The 19,809-nt window shown below is 55.5% G+C and overlaps 6 protein-coding genes across 6 annotated transcripts; 4 read left to right on the forward strand and 2 right to left on the reverse strand.

The window, feature by feature from the left end:
• Positions 1–542: 542 nt before the first annotated feature.
• Positions 543–1,503, forward strand: BZA05DRAFT_407135 (ribosomal protein L14-domain-containing protein). Its single transcript, XM_051484603.1, has 3 exons — positions 543–693; positions 790–880; positions 947–1,503. Exons 1-3 carry the CDS (start codon positions 662–664, stop codon positions 1,250–1,252), a joined length of 429 nt encoding a protein of 142 aa, XP_051336807.1. The 5' UTR covers positions 543–661; the 3' UTR covers positions 1,253–1,503.
• On the reverse strand, positions 1,504–3,074 carry BZA05DRAFT_407137 (uncharacterized protein). Its single transcript, XM_051484604.1, has 2 exons — positions 2,823–3,074; positions 1,504–2,751 (listed from the first exon to the last, which is right to left on the reverse strand). The coding sequence occupies exons 1-2, from the start codon at positions 2,892–2,894 to the stop codon at positions 1,711–1,713; spliced, it is 1,113 nt and encodes a 370-aa protein (XP_051336808.1). The 5' UTR covers positions 2,895–3,074; the 3' UTR covers positions 1,504–1,710.
• A 934-nt stretch (positions 3,075–4,008) lies between these two features.
• BZA05DRAFT_431398 (uncharacterized protein) lies at positions 4,009–5,551 on the forward strand. The gene is made up of 2 exons (XM_051486189.1): positions 4,009–4,865; positions 4,940–5,551. The coding sequence occupies exons 1-2, from the start codon at positions 4,464–4,466 to the stop codon at positions 5,210–5,212; spliced, it is 675 nt and encodes a 224-aa protein (XP_051336809.1). The 5' UTR covers positions 4,009–4,463; the 3' UTR covers positions 5,213–5,551.
• Positions 5,552–7,257: 1,706 nt separating this feature from the next.
• On the forward strand, positions 7,258–9,245 carry BZA05DRAFT_342012 (malate synthase; the record flags this gene model as incomplete). The annotated part of the gene is made up of 6 exons (XM_051481016.1): positions 7,258–7,621; positions 7,756–7,897; positions 7,962–8,244; positions 8,300–8,607; positions 8,666–8,948; positions 9,000–9,245. The coding sequence occupies 6 exons, from the start codon at positions 7,258–7,260 to the stop codon at positions 9,243–9,245; spliced, it is 1,626 nt and encodes a 541-aa protein (XP_051336810.1).
• A 757-nt stretch (positions 9,246–10,002) lies between these two features.
• On the reverse strand, positions 10,003–10,799 carry BZA05DRAFT_140734 (uncharacterized protein). The gene is made up of 3 exons (XM_051478890.1): positions 10,666–10,799; positions 10,387–10,571; positions 10,003–10,271 (listed from the first exon to the last, which is right to left on the reverse strand). The coding sequence occupies exons 1-3, from the start codon at positions 10,698–10,700 to the stop codon at positions 10,141–10,143; spliced, it is 351 nt and encodes a 116-aa protein (XP_051336811.1). The 5' UTR covers positions 10,701–10,799; the 3' UTR covers positions 10,003–10,140.
• A 2,221-nt stretch (positions 10,800–13,020) lies between these two features.
• BZA05DRAFT_140758 (uncharacterized protein) lies at positions 13,021–16,613 on the forward strand. Its single transcript, XM_051478891.1, has 8 exons — positions 13,021–13,073; positions 13,141–13,580; positions 13,645–15,242; positions 15,314–15,455; positions 15,512–15,735; positions 15,804–16,002; positions 16,064–16,279; positions 16,342–16,613. Exons 2-8 carry the CDS (start codon positions 13,316–13,318, stop codon positions 16,476–16,478), a joined length of 2,781 nt encoding a protein of 926 aa, XP_051336812.1. The 5' UTR covers positions 13,021–13,073; positions 13,141–13,315; the 3' UTR covers positions 16,479–16,613.
• The last annotated feature ends 3,196 nt before the right edge of the window (positions 16,614–19,809 follow it).

Raw genomic sequence — 19,809 nt, forward strand, 5'->3', positions numbered from 1 at the left:
TGTTATATCAAGCAGGCGGGGTTTGAAAAGTGTGAAGAGTTCCCTGTATGTCTTCGGTGGGTTTAGCAGGATTCTTCACAAGTGAATGAAGATTTGCAAAAAGTAGTTGAAAGAATGTCGGGATCAGAATATGTAAGAATAAATATCAGAGCAGCATCACCACTTGATAGGACCCGGCGAGGTCCTATGGTTGATGCCCTCAATCGCAAATTATCTCCTCATGAGAGACATGGGGAAGGTGATGGGAGGATGTGAAATGAGGAGAGTAACATACCACGCGATGGTTGGCCAGTCAATTGGTTTGTGCAGAGAAATGGTGATGGCGGCGATTGGCGGTGGGAGACGCGACGAACGGACAAAGAGAAAAGTTTGAAGAAGAGAAAGCTGCGGTAACACAAAAAAGTCGACGCTTTGTAGTCCCGCGCATCACTAGCGCCAATCACTCAGCTTGTGCAACTTAGGGCAAAACCCCCAATCATGCACCAGCCGTCACGGTAATTTCATTCATCAACGCACTAATCTCTCGACGCACCCACCGACCGCCGCCAAATTATCGAAGCCCGACGCACGACTGAAAGCAACACGACGAACGACAGCCGACGACCGACGCGACAAACCCCGACCCCGACGACTAACCCAACCTCCACCCCGCACGATCAAAATGTCCTACGAAGTCAAGGCTTCTCAATGGCGGTATGTCGGATTTCTATTGGGGGGGGAGAGGATATGGCGGGACTGAGATGGGATGTGTTGGAGGGCAACAGGCTGATATGTGCCGTAATGGAATAGGCTCGTTGAAGTCGGACGCCTCGTCCTGATCAACGACGGCCCCTCCAAGGGAAAGCTCGCTACCATCGTCGAGATTATCGATCACAAGCGCGTACGTTCGACCTCAGTTCCAGATTCCCGCGCGTCGTTCCGGAGCTAAAAGTTCGCTTCTATCTAGGTCCTGATCGACTCCCCTGATGCCGGTGTCCCCCGCCAGTCGTTCCCCCTCGCACACGTCAGCTTGACCAGTATCATTCTGACGACGCTGCCCCGCGGAGCCCGCACCGGTGTCGTCGCCAAGGTCTGGGAGAAGGAGGGTGTCGCTGAGAAGTGGGCCAAGTCGGCGCTCGCCAAGCGCATCGCCTCGACCGAGAAGAGGTGGGCTCTGAACGACTTTGACCGATTCAAGGTCATGGTCCTCAAGAAGCAGAGGCGTTTCGAGGTCAAGAAGGCTGTTGCCAAGGCCGCCAAGGCTTCCGCATAAATGTACTGCGGAGCTTGGGTGGTGGTGGAGAGTCGGTGGGTGAACACAAAAATTGAACATCTCTTCCGGCGTCCACCGATTGTACTCTTTTTTTTTCCATAAATGGGATGGGTCTGCTTTTGTGAGCTCGGCGTTGAATCTTTTCGGGCGGGGGGTCGCGATGAATAAATCGCCAAATCAAGGACAAACTCTACCCTGCTCGAACAGCTGTGATGTAGCAAGGAGAAACTGCATTTTGTGGAGTATGGAGATCCCCCCGTACGCGTGTCTCCGGTGCTTCCATCGCGTAAACAAGCTCCCTAGAGCTACCTAAGCTAGATATCAACGGTGCAAGCAAAGCTCATGAGAGTACAACTATAGACAGCAACCCCCGTGTTTAAACAAAGCTTCCACACAGCAAATCTCCAGCTGACTAGCAAGTGAACAAAAGAGCAAAGCAAAGTTCTAGAGATCGCTCATCACAAAGGCACACTATCAAACTTCTCACCGCCCTCCCCATTTCCGCCATCCTCCTTCTCCTTGTCCTCTTCCTTTCCAGAGTCCCCAGCTCCATCGACGCCTTCACTTTCTTTCTTGCCATCATTACCACCCAATTTCTCCTCACTCCGGCCTCCTGTCGAGTCCGCAATCGACGCACTACGCTCACTCTTCGCCGGACCCTCCTCCCCACTACCCTCCTTGTGCTCGGGTGTATGCGTCGTCTCCGGCGAAGCCACGGATAGGCGCGGACTATGTTGCGGGGCACTGGGAGTAACCGGAGTCTGCGGCTGTCTGGGCGGGGGCATGCTCTGGCGCATCTTCTGAATATCGACGCCGAGGTAGAAGTTCCTAGCGACCACAATCCTGCCCTCATTCTCACAAGCCTCGATCCACTCGGGCCTCACAACCGGAATATTCATCTCGACCGCCTTCTCCCACGCCTGTCCCCGGCCCTCGGTACACACAAAATGCGTGGTATCGATGCGGACCGAGTCCTGCAGCGGGCGCGCTCCTATGCGCGACAGCGACGCCTCGACCTGCTCGCGGATTTCGGCCGACATCACGCCGGGACACACGGTGATCCCGCTAAGATCGGTGAGCTTGTGTGTGCGGGCGGTAACCTTCTCGCTCGAATACGTCCCGGCGCTGGTCCTTAGGACCAAGTGAAACGTGTACTCCTCGCCGACGGCCAGTCCGGAGATCTTTGTGCTCGTGTGCGCGGTCGGGTTCGGGATGGAGCCGGCCTTGGCGTTGTTCCGGTACAGCGTCAGGCTTCGCAGCGTCGCCGTGGCCAGCTCGATCGGATCCCATTCCAGCACGATGGATGTCTGTGTGGCGTTGCGGAGGCGCAGGACGGGCTTGCTCGGCGATCGCACACCGTACGCATTGTAGATTTCGCCTTGCAGCTTGCTGAAGGAGGCTTTGCTCGAGGTCTCGGCGGCGATGTTGCGCGACACTTGGATGTCGACTATGCTGCCGGAGGTGATTCCCGGCGGAAGCAGGATGGACGGGAACTCGATCTGTGCAGCTGGATTAGCATTGGCCTCGTGTGCTGTCGGGTTGCCAGGAATGGAGGAGCGGGGCGGGCCACCAATCGCTTGTCTTCGGTCAACAGGATTGCGAGGCCGGCGTCGAGCTTGCCGACGGTGAGAGATATCAGCATCTTGCAAGATGTGACGAATGGTACAAGCTAGACTATAGATGGTGGAGGTGAGACCCGTTGCTGTGGATGGGGAGCTAGAGCAAGTGGTGGGCAGTGGGCACAACATGTGGCAGAGCGGGTAACGATGGTGGTGCTAAATTTAGGTTGCAACCCGATTCAAATTCCATTATTCCACGCTCGTTCGTTCCTCGCTCTTCAAAAGGAACACTCACAATGTCACCAAATAAACAATGTTCTAGAACACCTTCAAATATTCTAGCCTCCGCACTCTCGGCCAGGGTTTTACGAAATCCAACTGTCTCATGCACCATCACTCGATATCACTCATTTCACGGCGATAATATATGGCTTCCACGTACGTACAACTCCAACTATGTGGTCGAATGAGGAGGATCAGTCGCATTGATCGGCTGCGAGGGTACTGAGGCTTGTTCTCTTAACTGGGCTTTTTCTTAGGAAGCTCGAAGACGACCAAGCTTTGAGGTGGGGTGGGAATCCTCCAACTCAAGCATGAGCCATACTATCTCCCTGAATAATAGTATTCATTTGAAGTACCAGACTTCTAGCAACCAGCCAACAGCAATTATGACCCACTGCCTCGAGTGATCGTCCGTGAGTGGCTCGGATCAGTTGGTTGACCGCGGGTGAAGTTACAATCCTGGTGTGACTGACCCAGTTGTATGTACGCCTATACATACATGCTTGGCCAGGCACTACCGATGGATGGGTGCAAGTGCGCACGAACGGCGAAGTACCTGGCACATTGGCTACCCTGGCTGCTGACTTGACCATTACTCTATGCTGCTGTGTTGCTTACCTCTCAAATTCTCGTCCTCCTACATGTATTTTTGCATGGTCCAGGTGGATTCCGCGCATCCAAAGGGCGTACGCACCAGTGGTATGATTCCGTGCCTCATGCTCGTCTGGCCTTTGGTTTCATTGAAGCGCCGAAGTAGGCACTCCATGTATGGACGCCGCAGTGCGAGCACAGAGGCAGGAAGCCGTCTAGATTTACTCTTGGGGAGCGGCTGCTCAGGGCGCTTGCTCCAACCGAAGCTTTTCCTTCACAGAAGGTTTGAGCAGTGTCTCTAATAATACCGGGCCTCACGTGTGGAGTTCCCTGCCCCTTTTCTTGGCGTTTCGGTACCTGAACTGACCTGACCCTGACACCACCGAATCCTATTCTTCCTCAATATCCACATTCCTTTTGAGCTCGCCCCCCCCCCACCGCCGCCGTCGTCGTCGTCGTTCCTTCCGGTCCCTACGTCCTCAAATCACACTCGCTGCTGTACTGTACTGCATCCCGAGCATACCAGACGCCGGTCGTCATTCGCATTGCACATCCCGTCCCGATTTCGAATTTTTGAATCGCAGCTCGCAGCTCGCAGCTCGCAATCATCGTCAACACCCGCCGCCGCCATTACCACCGCAACCACCATTACCACGCTCACTTGAACTCTCCAATCGAAGCAGCTGCAAAAACATAACCCTCGAAGGGTATCGTGAATTCGAATCGAATCGCCACTCCTTACTACTCCTACTCACACCGATCGCCACTCCCTCGCAACCATGGTCCACCCCGTTCTCGCCTCCTTTATCGTGTCGGACTTCATCTTCCTAGCCACAGGAGTGATGCTGATAGCTGCGGCGTCAGTGTGGACGGCGCAAGTGTCAGCGCCGCCCACGGTCGAGTCAGTCGGGCGGCAGCTGCTCCTCCAAAACTGCCCATTAGTCGCGGTGCTCGCAAATGGAATCGTAGTCGTCATCACGTTCGTCGTATCGCTGCCGGCGTTTGCGCTGCCAAATTCGAGGACCTGGCTGAAGATGCACTCCTGGGGAGTCGTCGTCTGTCTGGTTTTCACGCTCGTGCTGGGATTGATGGAATGGATTCAGACACTCACTACCCGTGCGAATCTCGAAGAGATGTGGGGCCGCCAGAGTGATGTTACCCAGAGCATGTTGCAGCAGAAGGTGAGAACGATCGAATGGAAGCCCCCAAGGAGGAGATGAAGGGCAGTTAGGGCTTATATGGTTACTCTATCTAGTTCGATTGCTGCGGCTATGTCAACTCGACCTTCCCGCTCTACGTCCCGGATGCGACCTGCACGAACGATATCATCGCGGCGTCCAAGGAGGGCTGCGTCACGGCGTTCTCGAACTACGGCGAGAAGTGGCTTAAGAACCTATTCACGGCGGCGTTTGGCGTCGTGGGCATGGATGTGGTGCTGCTGCTATGTGCCGCTATGGTTATCCGGTACCGCAAGGAGCAGCTGCGGTATAGACTTATCGACCAGAAGTGGGGCGTCGGAAACATCTAAGCGTCCGTCAGGCGTCAAGCGTCGTCTTCTCCTCTCCGACAGACAGCTACATAGATAGAAGTGTGCGTTGGTGTGGATGTGGGGTATGATAGATTAGGTCCGGTCGACTCCACTCACTCACTGTGGATCGGATTTGGGATTCCAGGAGTTTGTGCTTTTCATTTTGATTTTTGTGTTTGGTTTGGGTGGGTTGCTTTTACTTTTATTGACTGCTGCCTTTTTGCTGTCTTCACTGTCGTTAGAACTTAACACGCAAGCGGAGAGCGGGCGATAATTTAGTGCCAAATTTTTGTAGTTATACCCAGCATCAACTTCATTTCTGTCTGCCTATCTCCATACCTATCTAGTCCGGTTCCGTCGGCATCGTACGTAGCGTAACGTTCGTGGGATGCACAGTGACAGCGGCATATATATCGAGATATGTACATACTGTACTGTACAATACTCCCGCGATAATCAAATATGTATGCTAGGTTCCTGGCATCATGTAGGTACTCCACTCCATCTCCACTCCATCGCCCTCTCCGCACCGCAACGTAGTGGTGGAGAACATCATCATCCTCACAGAGAAGGTACTTCCCTACTCGTTCATATGTATACATAGCGCGACGGACACCGGAGTGCGGAGAGCTCTGATGTGTGTATGTAGGCATGTAGGCATGGAAACTAGCTGAGCAGCTCCTCAGGGCCCGAGATGACTACCTACATACGGCAGCACGGCATTCCCCCCCACACACCTTGAGGTCAGGTCAAGCGGGGAGATTGCCGGAAGCACGAAGGAGACATGGAGGATAAGAAGAAAAACAGGATATGATATGCGTAATGTGCGTGCCCAGCGACCTGGTTACGGGTCTACGACCCTGTGTAAATACATACACACACAGGAAGGCAGGCAGGCAGGCAGGCAGGCAGGCAGGAGAGCGATGCGCGCTTATTCGCGGCGCGCTGATGGTGGGTGCTGGTGGATGATGTCCGCTGCGGGGGAGTGGGATGCGGAGTGGGAAGGGATGGGAAGGGAAGTGGGACTGGACCGGACTGGACTGATGGAGCGATGGAGGGATGCATCCACACAACCACACAAGCAGCGCCACTTCCCTTCTGGCCGATGCGGGGGCGGAGAGGCGGCGAATACCGACCCGCGTTACCGGCCGGTTTTGTGTTCTCCATTTCGTCCTCGCTCATGGCTCATGCAACGCAACCTTCTCTCGCTGGTGGCTCTACATACATACAAACGGTACATACGCGAGTGCGTGTTGGAGCCAGTGTAGGTATCTGCTAGTAGCCACCGTGCTGTCATCCGTCCGAGCCAGCCAGCCAGCCTCACTGCATTCCATTCCGTTCCCTTCTGCTGCTGCTGCTGCTCCCGCTGCACCGGGGGAGTGAGTCGGAACTTGGAAGTGCGTCATCAGCCAGGCAGGGTCTGAGGGAGATGCCCTTCTCTTCTCTTCTCTTCTTCTTGTGGTATGTATGATGCGGAGGCCGCATATATACCGATAGGTACTCTGCCTAACCACCCTCGGGAAAAACCGCAAAGGCCGCTTGTGCCGAGGTCGGGCCAGAACAATAATCCGGGGAAGGGGAGGTTAACGTTCGTGTGGATCATGGGCGTAAAAAAGACATGTGGGTGCGCACCAACGCTACTTGGCGGGGCGAGGCCGAGCGAGGGAGGGAACAGTCATGCCTACGCCATAACGCTGTAGATCTTCGGAGCTTCTTCGGCAATGGGAGTTCACATCACAAGCGAAAGCTCCCCAGGCCCGAGAGTTTTGCACCTGGGCTGACGAAGGAATTGTGGCCCCTCCCCTCCCCCCGATCAGACAGTACATAGAAGATATATTATTCGAGGGCTTTCCCCCTCCTCCAAGTCCTTTTGAAAGTTGAAAGGCCCGCTCGAGCGTACTCCGTGAATACCTCCGTCTGCCGTCATCGTCCTCCTCCTCTTATCTACGAAATCCCTTATATATCTTCCTCCCTCCACCACTTCACACCTCATTACACACACAACCCCTCACACACATACACATACACACTCCAAGCAGATAACCATGTCCCCACCAACCGACACCCTCCTCGTGGACGTCAAAGTCCTGGGCACCGTCAGCGACGCCGCCAGCAAGGTCCTGACGAAGGAAGCGTGTGCGTTCCTCGCAACGCTCCACCGAACCTTCAACGAGACCCGCCAACAGCTTCTGCAGGCCCGCGTGGTCCGCCAGGCCGAGATCGACAAGGGAATCCTGCCCGACTTCCTGCCCGAGACCAAGCACATCCGTGATGACCCCACATGGCGGGGAGCCGATCCGGCGCCGGGCCTGGTGGACAGAAGGGTCGAGATCACTGGCCCCACTGACCGCAAGATGGTTATCAATGCGTTGAATTCCGATGTGTGGACGTATATGGCGGATTTTGAAGGTTCGTTGATCGTTCTGGTGGTTGTTGTTTTTGTTGTGTGGTTGTTGGGTTTAGGTTATGCTGGCCGATGCATATGGTTATTGTGGGTGTGATCGTCGGAGCGCGCCGTAGCTTACTCGATTGATATTACGCAGATTCGAGCTCGCCAACATGGGAGAACATGATCAGTGGCCAGATTAACCTCTACGACGCGATCCGCCGACAGGTCGACTGCAAGATCGGCGGAAAGGATTACAAGCTGCGAACCGACCGGCCATTGCCGACTCTTATCGTCCGGTATGCTCCCCTCCTATCACGTGCGTATCTGCGAGCTATCGCTGACCACAATCCCGCCTGATAGTCCCCGAGGATGGCACCTTGAAGAGAAGCATTTCGTAGTCGACGGTACGCCCATCTCGGGTGGTCTCTTCGATTTCGGTCTGTACTTCTTCCATAATGCGAAGAAGCTTATCGAAAACGGCCACGGACCGTACTTCTACCTGCCCAAGATGGAGAGCCACCTCGAGGCTCGCCTCTGGAACGATGTGTTCAACCTGGCTCAGGACACTCTCGGAGTCCGCAGGGGAACCATCCGTGGAACTGTGCTTATCGAGACCATCATGGCCGCCTTCGAGATGGACGAGGTAAGCGGCTGCATGCGACTTCCCACTTGAGCCATGTCCGACTGACTCCGGCTAGATCATCTACGAGCTCCGCCAACACAGCTCCGGGCTGAACTGCGGGCGCTGGGACTACATCTTCAGCGTGATCAAGAAGTTCCGCAACAACCCGCAGTTTGTCCTGCCCGACCGCAGCTGCGTGACCATGACCGTGCCGTTTATGGACGCCTACGTCAAGCTCCTCATCAAGACCTGCCACAAGCGCGGCGTCCACGCCATGGGCGGAATGGCCGCACAGATCCCTATCAAGAACGACGAGGAGGCCAACAAGAAGGCCATGGAGGGTGTGTACGCCGACAAGCTCCGGGAAGTCCGCGCCGGTCACGAGTTAGTCCTCCATTCCCCCCGTCCGCTCGCATACATACATTTATTGACCGCCCCACAGCGGAACCTGGGTCGCGCACCCCGCGCTCGCCAAGATCGCCTCCGACGTCTTCAACCAGCACATGCCGACGCCCAATCAGATCTTCAAGCGCCGCGAGGAGCTGCAGGTCGCCGGCTCGGACCTGCTGAACATGAACATGCCCGGCGCCGTGACCGAGGAGGGCATCCGCAAGAACCTCGTCATCGGCCTGTGCTACATGGAGTCGTGGGTGCGCGCCGTCGGCTGCGTCCCCATCAACTACCTGATGGAGGATGCGGCCACCGCTGAAGTGTCCCGCTCGCAGGTATTTCCCCTCCTTCCCTAGCTATATGTCACATACTAACAACGGGAATAGCTCTGGCAATGGGCGAAGCACAACACCGTCACCGCGGAGGGAACGAAGGTGACGAAGGAGTACAACCTGCAGGTGCTGAAGGAGGTGACCGAGGACCTGGCGTCCAAGGCGCCCAAGGGCAACCGGTTCTCGACCGCGGCGGGATACTTTGCCGCGCAGATCACCGGCGAGGACTATGCGGATTTCCTCACCACGCTGCTGTACAATGAGATTACAACTGTGGGCGGGACCGCGGCGAAGTTGTAGGTTGGGGTTTATTTCTTTCTTTTCGTTAGGTGTTTCTTTTATGGCTTTGTATGGTTTGTATGGTTTGTTTTTCTTGTCTTTTGGGCAGCGAGTTGGGATGAAAATTGTAGGTTACGACTGGATGCTTTGTATGTGTGTATGCTTTCGATGCAGAAGGTAGTTTGCAATTGAGGCCGCGAGCACAAATATGATACATACTATACCAGGACATATGACCGACTCTGGGGACTGGCATCTGTCTGCTAGGACCTTCCGTTCCGTTCTCTGCGCTTTTCTTAGGGCTTTGCTTAGGATTTAGGCCCCTCGGTGGTTCGCACGCCCGGAGGAATATCCGCACTGAAGCCTGACAGAGCAGACTGTTTGGTACATTATGTATCGACGAATAAAGGGTTTTCCTGTGCATCCCTCAAGTTTCAACCGACACTATTTCTCTCATTGTCTCAATTTCTAAAGTTTTGGTTTTTGGGACGGAATACGTGCGGACGAGAGGATTACCCTAGATATTCTTCTCCTTGGTGACCGCTCATGCCTATAATTACCTATCCAATGCGACGCTGCGGATTGCGGATTATGTCCACGCCGGTAGATCTATTGTACATAGATACTCCGAACAGTCCTCAGCCATTGAGTACCGTAGGTAGCGTGCTGGCACAAATCACAGACTTTTGTATGATGGTTCCAGCTCACGACACCGTGCCCATCGCCAATCCCATCCTGTCCGCATCCCATCCCCATCCCATCCCACCCCACCCCAATCGCAATCGCAAACAACGCCAATAAGTAGAGTACAGTAAGATACAGTATGGTACAGCCGCCCCGTCCCCGCGCCTCCTTCCCCTTCCCCTTCCCCTTCCCCGCCGCCCCTTCACTGCCGCCTCCTCCTCGTCCAGTCGTCCTACTTCCCCCCGCGCTTCTGCTCCTCCAATATCTCCAACCTTTGCTGCTCCAACTCCTCCCTTATGCGCTTCCTCTCCCTCGCCTTCGCCTTAGCCGCTTTCTTCTCCTCTTCCGCCGCGACGATCCAAACTGTCCGCACACACCCACGTATTAGCCCACTCCTTCTCATCCGCCCACATCCCCCTCCCCCATCCCCCCCGCTCTGTCCCCCGCTCCCCTTCAAACTTAGACGGGAGAGACGAACTCGGCTTATCACTCTTCGAGTACTCGCGCAGCTTCGCCATGAACTCGCCGTGGTCCTTGAGCCGCTGCTCGCGCTCCGACAGCGCCTTCGCCTGCAGCTCGGGGTTGTACCGCGAGAACAGCTCGTCCGGGTCCGGCGTCACGTACATCACCAGTGCGGGGCCGCCGACGCAGCAGGCTATGCCGCTGTACTCGAGGAGTTAAAATTAGTGAGAGGGCGGGGGACAAAGGGAGGGGGGGCGGAGGGGGGGGCGAGGGGAGGAAATGGGGGGGGAAGTACGCGAACGCCATCTTGAGGATCGTGGTGGTGCGCATTAGGTGGTTGTGGTGGGGGTGGTGGTGCTGGTGGTGGTCGTGGTGGTGGGCGAACGGGAAAAGTCGCGATTAGGGTGGAGGGGTGAGGTGAGGTGAGGTGATGACGTCTTTAGTGGGGCGCGCTTGGCGGTGGGCGCGAGTGCATTGGCCGGGAAAAGGGCGAGTTTCGAAGATATCGCGGATTCACGGCCGCGAATGGACTTTTCTATGGAGGCACCCGAAACGGCGAGAGAACTCGTGTATGGTGTCAAGACTCAACTGTGGCTGGGATCTCGCTCGATGGAGGGTTTTGAGGTAACTATGGCTATCCTCATACACCAGAAGCATATCCCATACTCAACACTGATACTGTAGCGACGAGCGAAACTGTTTCGTCCCCAGGATGGCATGTTACACGGCTGATACACAGTGTCTGGGGAGTCGACGATCGTGGGTTTCAGACATCTGCCCTGACGACTCAGTGGACGCAACGCCGGGTGTTCATGGGTATCACTCGACACGAGTCCGGGATCAACTCGGATAGGGTACGGCGTTTGTTGATATGCTCCCGGGAATAAGCCGGGAGTCTACGGTCTGCGGTCATCTAACAAGGAGAGGGTGGTATTTGTGGTGGTGGTGGTGCTGGTGTAGTGGTTCGCCGGCGTTGAGGCCGGCGCTCCCATGATACTTCTGAATAGATACCGGGTTCTTCCTTCCTTTACTCGCTGGAGCCGGCTATATGTAGCGTAGGTATTCCAGCCCCATGCCTCGCATCTGTATGTAGTAGTTTCAATCCGGTCGACCGCAGGTCCATAACTCCCGGCAGGCGAGTTCTTCAAGATTCATCCCTGGGATGATGATCGAACACCTAGATAATAGGCACCAAGGATCCCGCGACTGGTCTCGAGCAGTCCAGTTCTCGAGAAGGATATCGAAAACCCTCGAAAGCCCTCTTCTTTCGTTCGTTGTTACTGGACGCGTCCTGAAGCGCAACCGTTTCGCCGATAACTTACCGGTACTGGTAAACGTCCGTGCATGTGGTTGGACCCGCGGGGAGGCTAGATATCTCCGTACCTAGATATCTCCGTAATCGCGCCATTCCGCATCCATCCCGCCAGCGGCCGCCTTATCGACCTGCGCCTGATGCAACATACCGGCCCGGCCGTCGATCTTGTTGCCAGTCCGAGCGCATCGGACGGTACAGATATATTCTTAGAGTGCCGATACGCAGGCGCCACAAACAACGGTTCGTACCTCACCCGTCAGACTCCAGAGTATGTGTATGATGTAGTAAAATAATAAGGGCAGATTGTTTGTGGGGACTGCCCCCGCCGGCTGGCCGGGACTCGGCTATTTCCTGTTCCTGAACGTTCCTGTGCCTGTGCCGAAGTCCCTTACTGCAGGCAGAGAAGCGGAGAAGACCCTAAATCGAAGCATCCTAGGTGCATGCATAGAGCACTTGGTAGGTTCGTTAGTGCTCACGAGCTTTGTAGCATGTTCAACAGTCAACTGACTTTCCACGTGATACAGAGGACGCTGCGACGACGAGGCACGGCTCACGGCACAACACAGCCACACCGCCCCCCGCTTCACCTCAACGGAGAGTTCAAACTTCAGCAGGTACGCCACTCTGAAGTCTTCACCTTTACCAGTTGATAGAACTGATTAACCGTAATTTGACGTGCGGTTCAGACGGTCTGAAGCCCCTGGAATTTGGATTTTGGACGGGCCGGTCCAAATAAGGCCCTGGGATTATAACCCCAACCTACCTAGAGCGGGCAAAAAGACAAGACCCGGAAATGGGAGACAAGGTGACGAGGCCGATAGGTACCCAGTATGTAACGCCAATGGGGTTGTCAACGTAAAGCCCGTAAGTGGACTGGAGGAGGAGATGCGCGCATCTGCCTCTTATGTACCTATCGTATCCTCCAAGTGAGGAGGCAAATTCCCGAGGAGAGCTGGCTGTCCACGGGGCAAGGCAGCCTGCGGGCGCCTGCAATTCATCTCATCTGAACGAATCATTCCGTCACCACTAGATACCACCACCACCACCACCACCACAAATCCCCGAGTCCTGTCCTGTCCTGTCCTGCCCGGCAGGTCCCTTGTCATTACGCGCCAGGAACAATCCCTCCCCCACAGCCCCACCAACTGGGGGTGGTGTCTATACCTACTACTACTACAGTAGTACTCTACCTGCCTGCCTGCCCTCAAACCCACGACCGAACACCGAACACCGAACACCCACCGCACCTACCTACCTGCCAGTTTCATTCACTCCTTCTTCTCGTCTCATAGTGCTGGTACATACTTATTCAGGGGAACGCCGGCGCACAACAACAACAACAACGGCCGCTTCAATCCCGTCTGCGCCGCAAGGAAACAGGGAGGAGGGTAAACACACATCCGTTTGCCATTTTCCGTTGCAGAGTCGGAGCGCCTTGCCTAACACCGCGCATAGGTAGCCTATACCCCGACGCACTCGAAATCAGGCGGAAACGAAAGCCAGCCAGCGAGCGCGCACAGCACAGCACAGGAGCGAACCCTCCCCCGCCTCCCCATTCATTCCCGTTCATCACTGCTGAGCCGGAACTCACGCTCCCCCTCCCCCTCCGCTACCACCCACCATACACACCATGGCTTACGACCAAGCGCGCCCGCACCAAACGATGCGGCGTCCCTTCCCCGCGCAGCAGCAGCAACAGCAGCACCAAGTCTACGACGACGAGCCAGAGGTTGACCTTAGCGGCCTATACGACGGCGGCCCATATGCACTGTCGTCTACGGCAGCGCGCGGGAAGCGGGCGCCCGCGAAGTCGGCTAGCCAGCCGCATAACCTCCATGGACAGTATGAGATGGACGGCAGGCCAGGTGGCGCAGGAGGGGCTATGAGGTCACAGAGTAGCGCTCCACTCCTGCCGTATTTGTTGGTTGCGCGGTTGGGCTGATGCTTGGGTGCGCACAGGTCAGCAGCAGCGACGTCCACCGCCAGACGCTCGCCGGAACGGGCCAGGTCCTGGCCCAGGCCCTGGTTACGGTTACGGTGTGGATGAGGGGATGAGGAGTATGCATATCGGTGCGAACGGACAGAGTCGGGGGCCGCAGGGACCGCCGCGTGGTGGTGGACAGTTTAGAGGCGGCGATCCAAGGATGGATAGAGGAGGAGGGGGAATGGGGATGCGGCAAGGCGGGCAGATGCGCGCGCCGCATGGTAGTTACGATAGTGGACGGGGAGGACCGCCGATGGGCTACGATAGTGGACGTGGAGGACCGCCGATGGGCTACGATATGGGGCGGAGCGGACATCCGCAGCAACAGAGGTTACCGCCCAGAGGTGGGAGAGGGTTTGCGAATGGTGGGAGCGGGGACCATCCGCCATCTGGTAGACCACCGCCCATACAGGGTGCGCCGAACGGCTATGGACAGATTCACCCGGCGGATGACTCGGGATACCGGCTCTACCCCGGGGAATATCAAAGTGCACCGGAACCTACGATGGGGGTTCAGAGGAGTCAGACGATGCCCACGATCTCCGCCCAACCCCAGTACCAAGCCTATAATCCTGCCGCGCATGCCCCCGCAGTCGTGCCTAAGGCCGAAGTGAGGCAGAATCCGGCGTATGGTGTCCGAGGGCCGCCAGAGTCACAGTGGCCGAGGGAGAGTGTGGCGGACGTACTCGACGCATACTTTCAGGAAGCGGATTATTACGACGATTATGTGGATGACTACGCCGATGCCTATACGTATCAGAACGCGCCGGCAGGACATGCGGCACAGTCCAACTTCCCGCAAGCTGCACCACCCGGCACTGCGCACCCGCAAGCCAACGGTCAATGGAACGGTGGAGATTCGGACTTTGCCCAGCAAGCATACCGCAGCCGGTCGCAGCCCGATCTCGCGGGCCAGTACAGCGCCGGAGCCCACTACGATGGACCGGCAGAGATGCCTGCTGATCTTCCGCCAATACCGCGTCCCTCGATCGACGGGTACAGCATACCTCCGCGGTCGAACGTTCCTGCGGCGCTACGTATGGGCTCGCCAGCTCCGAGAAGCATCCGCTCGAATCACTCGATCCGCTCTGTACAGAGTTCCGCACTACCGCAAAGAAGACCTTCGGTCCAACAGGACGGCGGACTACCTGCGCATCCTTCTCCAGCTGAGCTCCGCGAAGCCGAACAAGTGGCCATGCGTCACTCCAATCCCGATCTACTCCCTGCGCATCCACCGCCCGTACGGCCAGGATTGCTGCAAGATGCTGCTGGTGGCCCCACCCATACTCCGCCGCCTCCCATACGGCAGTATGAAGATGACCGCAGGACGGATAGGCCATCGCCCACGAGTGCTGAAGCGCCGGTGACCATGCAGGAATTGGAGCAGATGCGGAATCAGGCGACAATGAATCCTAATGACAATACGCTCCAGCTCAAACTGGCGAAGAAGATGGTCGAGGCGGCGACAACACTGGCCAGTGAGGGCGGCCGCGCAGATATCAAGACCACCAGGAGGAACAGGGAGAACTACATTTTTGATGCTCATAAAATCATCAAGAAATTGACGAATGCGGTGAGTTCGAGGTGGTTTCTGGGTTGACAGATGTAGTACGTGTTGCTGATATCGCATTGGATTGGACACAGTCGTTTCCAGACGCAATGTTCTATCTGGCGTCCTGCTATGGCGAGGGCCAACTGGGATTGCAGGTGGATCACGAGCGAGCATTCAACCTATACCAGTCTGCCGCTAAACTGAATCACGCGCCATCTGCGTATAGAACTGCAGGTAAGTGGGGAATGAAATTTTCCATCTGAGGATTGTGTCCTGACGTTCGGACGCAGTTTGCTGCGAGCTTGGTGCCGGAGTCCGTAAGGACCCAACGAGAGCCATGACATGGTACAAGAAAGCGGCAGCACTCGGCGAGACGCCGGCGATGTTCAAACTCGGCATGATCATGTGGAAAGGATTGTTAGGCCAGACGCGGAACCCGCGGGACGGCTTGATCTGGCTCAAGAGGGCGGCCGATCAGGCCGATGAGGCGAACCAACATGCGTTACACGAGCTGGTGAGAATACATGAGGATGATGACTTCATGGTCTTGTTCGTTCGTTCGTTGCTGACCGACTCTGGCAGGGCATGCTCTATGAGGGCGAGAACGGTGACGTGGTGATTCCGGACGTCGATTACGCGCGCGAGCTTTTCTTGAGGGCTGCCGAGCTCGGGTATGCGGCGTCCCAGTTCCGTATGGGCTGCGGGTATGAGTACGGCACTCTGGGATGTCCGGTCGACCCACGGAAGAGCATTGCCTGGTACAGCAAGGCGGCCATGAAAGGTATTTTCCCCGCGTGCGGCCGTAAAAAAAAAGAGAGAGCAAAACTGACAGAAGTACCTAGGCGACCACGAGGCCCAGCTAGCACTCAGCGGATGGTACCTCACCGGCTCCGAGGGTGTGATCCAGCAGAGCGACACGGAGGCCTACCTATGGGCCCGCAAGGCCGCCGAACACGGGCTTGCAAAGGCGGAGTACGCTCTGGGGTACTACACAGAGGTCGGCATAGGCGTACCACCCAATCTCGACGAGGCAAAGAAGTGGTACTATAAAGCAGCCAGTATGTCCCCCCCACCAAGGCCTTCTTCGCTGGGAAGGAACGAGTGACTGATAGAACACAAGGCCAGCAACATCCCAAAGCCCAGCTCCGACTGCAGGAGCTAAAGAAGGGAGGCACAGCGGCGGTACAGAAGAGCAGAGAACGCCTGTCGCGGTCGAATGGGAAGCACAAGGAGGAGGGCGATTGTGTTGTAATGTAGACGGTTTGGTTTGGTTTGGTTGAGGGAGGGAGGTCCGCGCTGGTGTGGATCTACCTAGACTGTACATTGGTTACTTGGCTTGGGTGTACTATGATACCAGGTGCTTATATCTTCTTCTGGGCCGTTAGCCGTTGGCTGTTGGCGAATTCTGTATCTGGATTCTATATCTGTATCTGTATCTGTACCCCGGGCGTTGCTGTCTGTCTGTCTTGTTTCAATTTTCAATTTTTCGATGCGGAGTTTGGGGGGTGATTATGGCTTGTGGCTTTTTATAGCCTACTTATGATACCTATAACGAGGTCTATAACGAGGTCTATATAGCGATACAATGTTTCTACATATTGTCTTGAGCGTGAATCGTGATTGAATTGGTTGGCTATAGTTGCATGAGATTTCGTCGTCTTTGAAAAACGGTGAGATTGCTACATACCGAAGGAAGAAGGAAGAAGGAGAAATATAAACTGGCGGATAGGTACCAGGTTAAGCTGGTGTTTGGCAGAAAGAAGTGATGTATGTACTGTATGCCTGAGTACTCACCATGTACTAAAGTAAATCCACCATGGTACGTGGGTAACCCAAGCTTCGGGGAACACTGGAGCCTTTATGTACATCGACGCATCTACTCTACATACATACTACCTGGTGGTGAATCGAGGCCGCAAAGACAGCAGTAATTCCACAAGTGCCTGGGCAGGTGAACAGTGGCGTTAGAGATGTTCACTGGAGTGGAGAGACCGCTGAAGAGGCACGAGTGAGCGAAAATGAGTATTACCAACGGTCACTATGGTGGATTACTAACCCGATCTACACATGGTCAAATCTGGAGGCATAATTCTATTCTCCAAACTCACAGCTATTACTCCACTCCGGTACTTTGCCTACATAATCACAAACTCATTCAATAGATACAACTGACCAACGCGCCAAAAGTATCTTCACACACCCTCCTGGCCAAAAATAATACGCTCATGCGCTATGTATGCACCGGGCCGGCGCGGGGGAGTGGTCGTGGGAAGCAGAAATAGGACAAGGTATAGGTACATAAACCGCCATCATGCCCGGAGATGCAGAGGGCTGGCTTGGATAGTCATTGGACGATAATGCTCCAACTGCTTAGGTAGAGTGGGTACTCAAGGTTCAAATCACCATACCTACCGTCTTGAAGAATTGAACCAATGCATCGCCTCAATCGTCTTCGTTGTTTCGTCGACCAAACTCCTATATAGAGTGCCTAGAGTACACGATCACGCTCGGACAGACCTCCGAATAGTGCGATCCTTCCTGGCCTGCTTCTTGTTGGGATATGAAGTCTATTTTGCACACTTACTCTACATACAAGGACGGTATGCGTCTTGGCTTTGAGTAATCAGATGAATCAGATGGAAACCTCCAGACCGGCGAAGCTACATAGAGTAGCTCTTCGTCTCCCAACTCAACCTAGGTAGACAGATCCACGCCGATACATAATACATTTCACCGGACCGGACCGTCACGTGCAGCAAGCTGTGAACCCCCCTCCCGTCCACACCGTTGCTGTGAGGCAACCAAGGAAGGTTAAGAACCCGTTGTCGATCGAAAGCGTTAAGCTTTGCTGGCCGGCCACTTTGGGATTGAGATGGCCTTGTTAGGCATTGTACATACCCTCAAAGTTGCGGCGCTGCAAAACTCGTGCACGCTCGGAGCTTGGACTTCTGCTCCAGAAGCTAGTTGTTTCTGATCAGGATTTAGGTATCTAGAGTACTCGAATGAGATTTGACGTGTTTCTACATAACTCTTCACTCAAGTTCTTCGAACTATCGGCTCCATCACGTGCCTAAGCTTACGAAAGACAGCCCAATTCCGAGTTCCAAGTTCCCACAAGCGGCAGAACGATAACGATTCCGCAGCTGGCTTGCTTGTCCTGGGATAGATAGCAAGGCACGAGCCGTGTTGTAGTTATGTACTCTCAACATGTGGGGGCTAACTAACCGGCTCGGTGCTGAAGCAGAACAAGAAGAAGCATTAGGCTGAGACACCCAAGCCGGAATAGCCGCATACCCCACCGGAACTAATCCGGCGACATGATCATCGTCACGTGCTTTGCTGTTGGTTAGTTAGAGTAGGTACGCTGCACTCGGACCTGCCAGCTCCAACGCTGGCGGCTGGCCTCCTTTTCTTGATTCTTGATAAGGCCTGATCGGATGAGAAATGGATGGGAAGGGATGGATGGGATGGGATGGCGGGTGGGATGGCGGGTGGGGTGGCATCGATGGACGATGGACGATGAACGGGGACGGGGCGGGGGGACGGGGGAGGGCAGCGATATGTATCGCAGCCGACCTACACACCTAGAGTAACTATCGCGCATTGAAGCAGTGCTGTGCTCTGCTTTGTTGGCTATGCACGCAACAAGTGGAGTGGAGCAGAGTAAGTGCATATGCAGCCTATCTTTGTACTCAACTGCGCTCTACTATTATTCTACTGATTCTCTTGACCACCTTACTCCAGAGTCCACAGATCTCGCCCGCCCGGCTACCTACCTGCGTGCCTGTCTGCGTGCCCGCCTGCGCCGCCCGGTATTGTCGTGCGTTGTCTCGGTTGCTGCAAACGCTCGAGCTGTCCGTTCGAATCGAAATGCGTTGGGTGGCCGGGGTCGGAACTGCAACAACTGAGGCAGCGGGTAGATCTCGAGATGATCGTATCATACCTACGGGCCTACGGTGCGGGTGTGTATTACGTAGAACTTGGCTCCCATCCATCCATCTGTCACGGAGCCTTAAACGAGTCGGCTGGGGAGCGCTGTGAGTGCCGGAGATAGGAGCCTTGCCCGCTCTACTACCTATGCTACCTAACGACCTAGGTAGAGTGTGGGTAATAGAGTGGTTACTCTACTCGAGAGAACTAGAGTGCATACAGTTACTAGAGTATAGTTATCTACTCCATCGAACAGCAGGCTGAGTTAAACCGCGAAGGGAGGAGGTGTGGGTCCGGGCGCTCGAGGAGTCGAGGGAGGCAGGCCAGCCAGTGGCCATGGCTCGCTCGTCTCCCGTCCCCCCCCCCTCTCTCCTTTCCTTTTTCTCACTGGCCCAGCCAGACACCTGCCGGGCCAGGGTGCAACACTCTAGCCCGCCGAAATGGAGACTACCGAGCTTCTTGGCCGCCCCCGCCGTGCATGCGGCAGTAGTCATCAGCGCCGTTTTCAGGAGGAAAAAAAAAGAAGAGACCCTTCTTTTCCGCTTTGCCTCTCTTCGTCCATCCGTCCCTTTTCCGTCGCCCGCTCCGCTCAACGAGGCGGGAACGAGGTCGCTCGCCGCGACCGCCGCTGCACGTTCGCAACGAGACGGTGCTACAA

Source organism: Tricharina praecox (assembly GCF_024521635.1).
Source record: "Tricharina praecox strain CBS 144465 chromosome Unknown BZA05scaffold_24, whole genome shotgun sequence".
In the NCBI taxonomy this organism is placed as follows: Eukaryota; Fungi; Ascomycota; class Pezizomycetes; order Pezizales; family Pyronemataceae; genus Tricharina; species Tricharina praecox.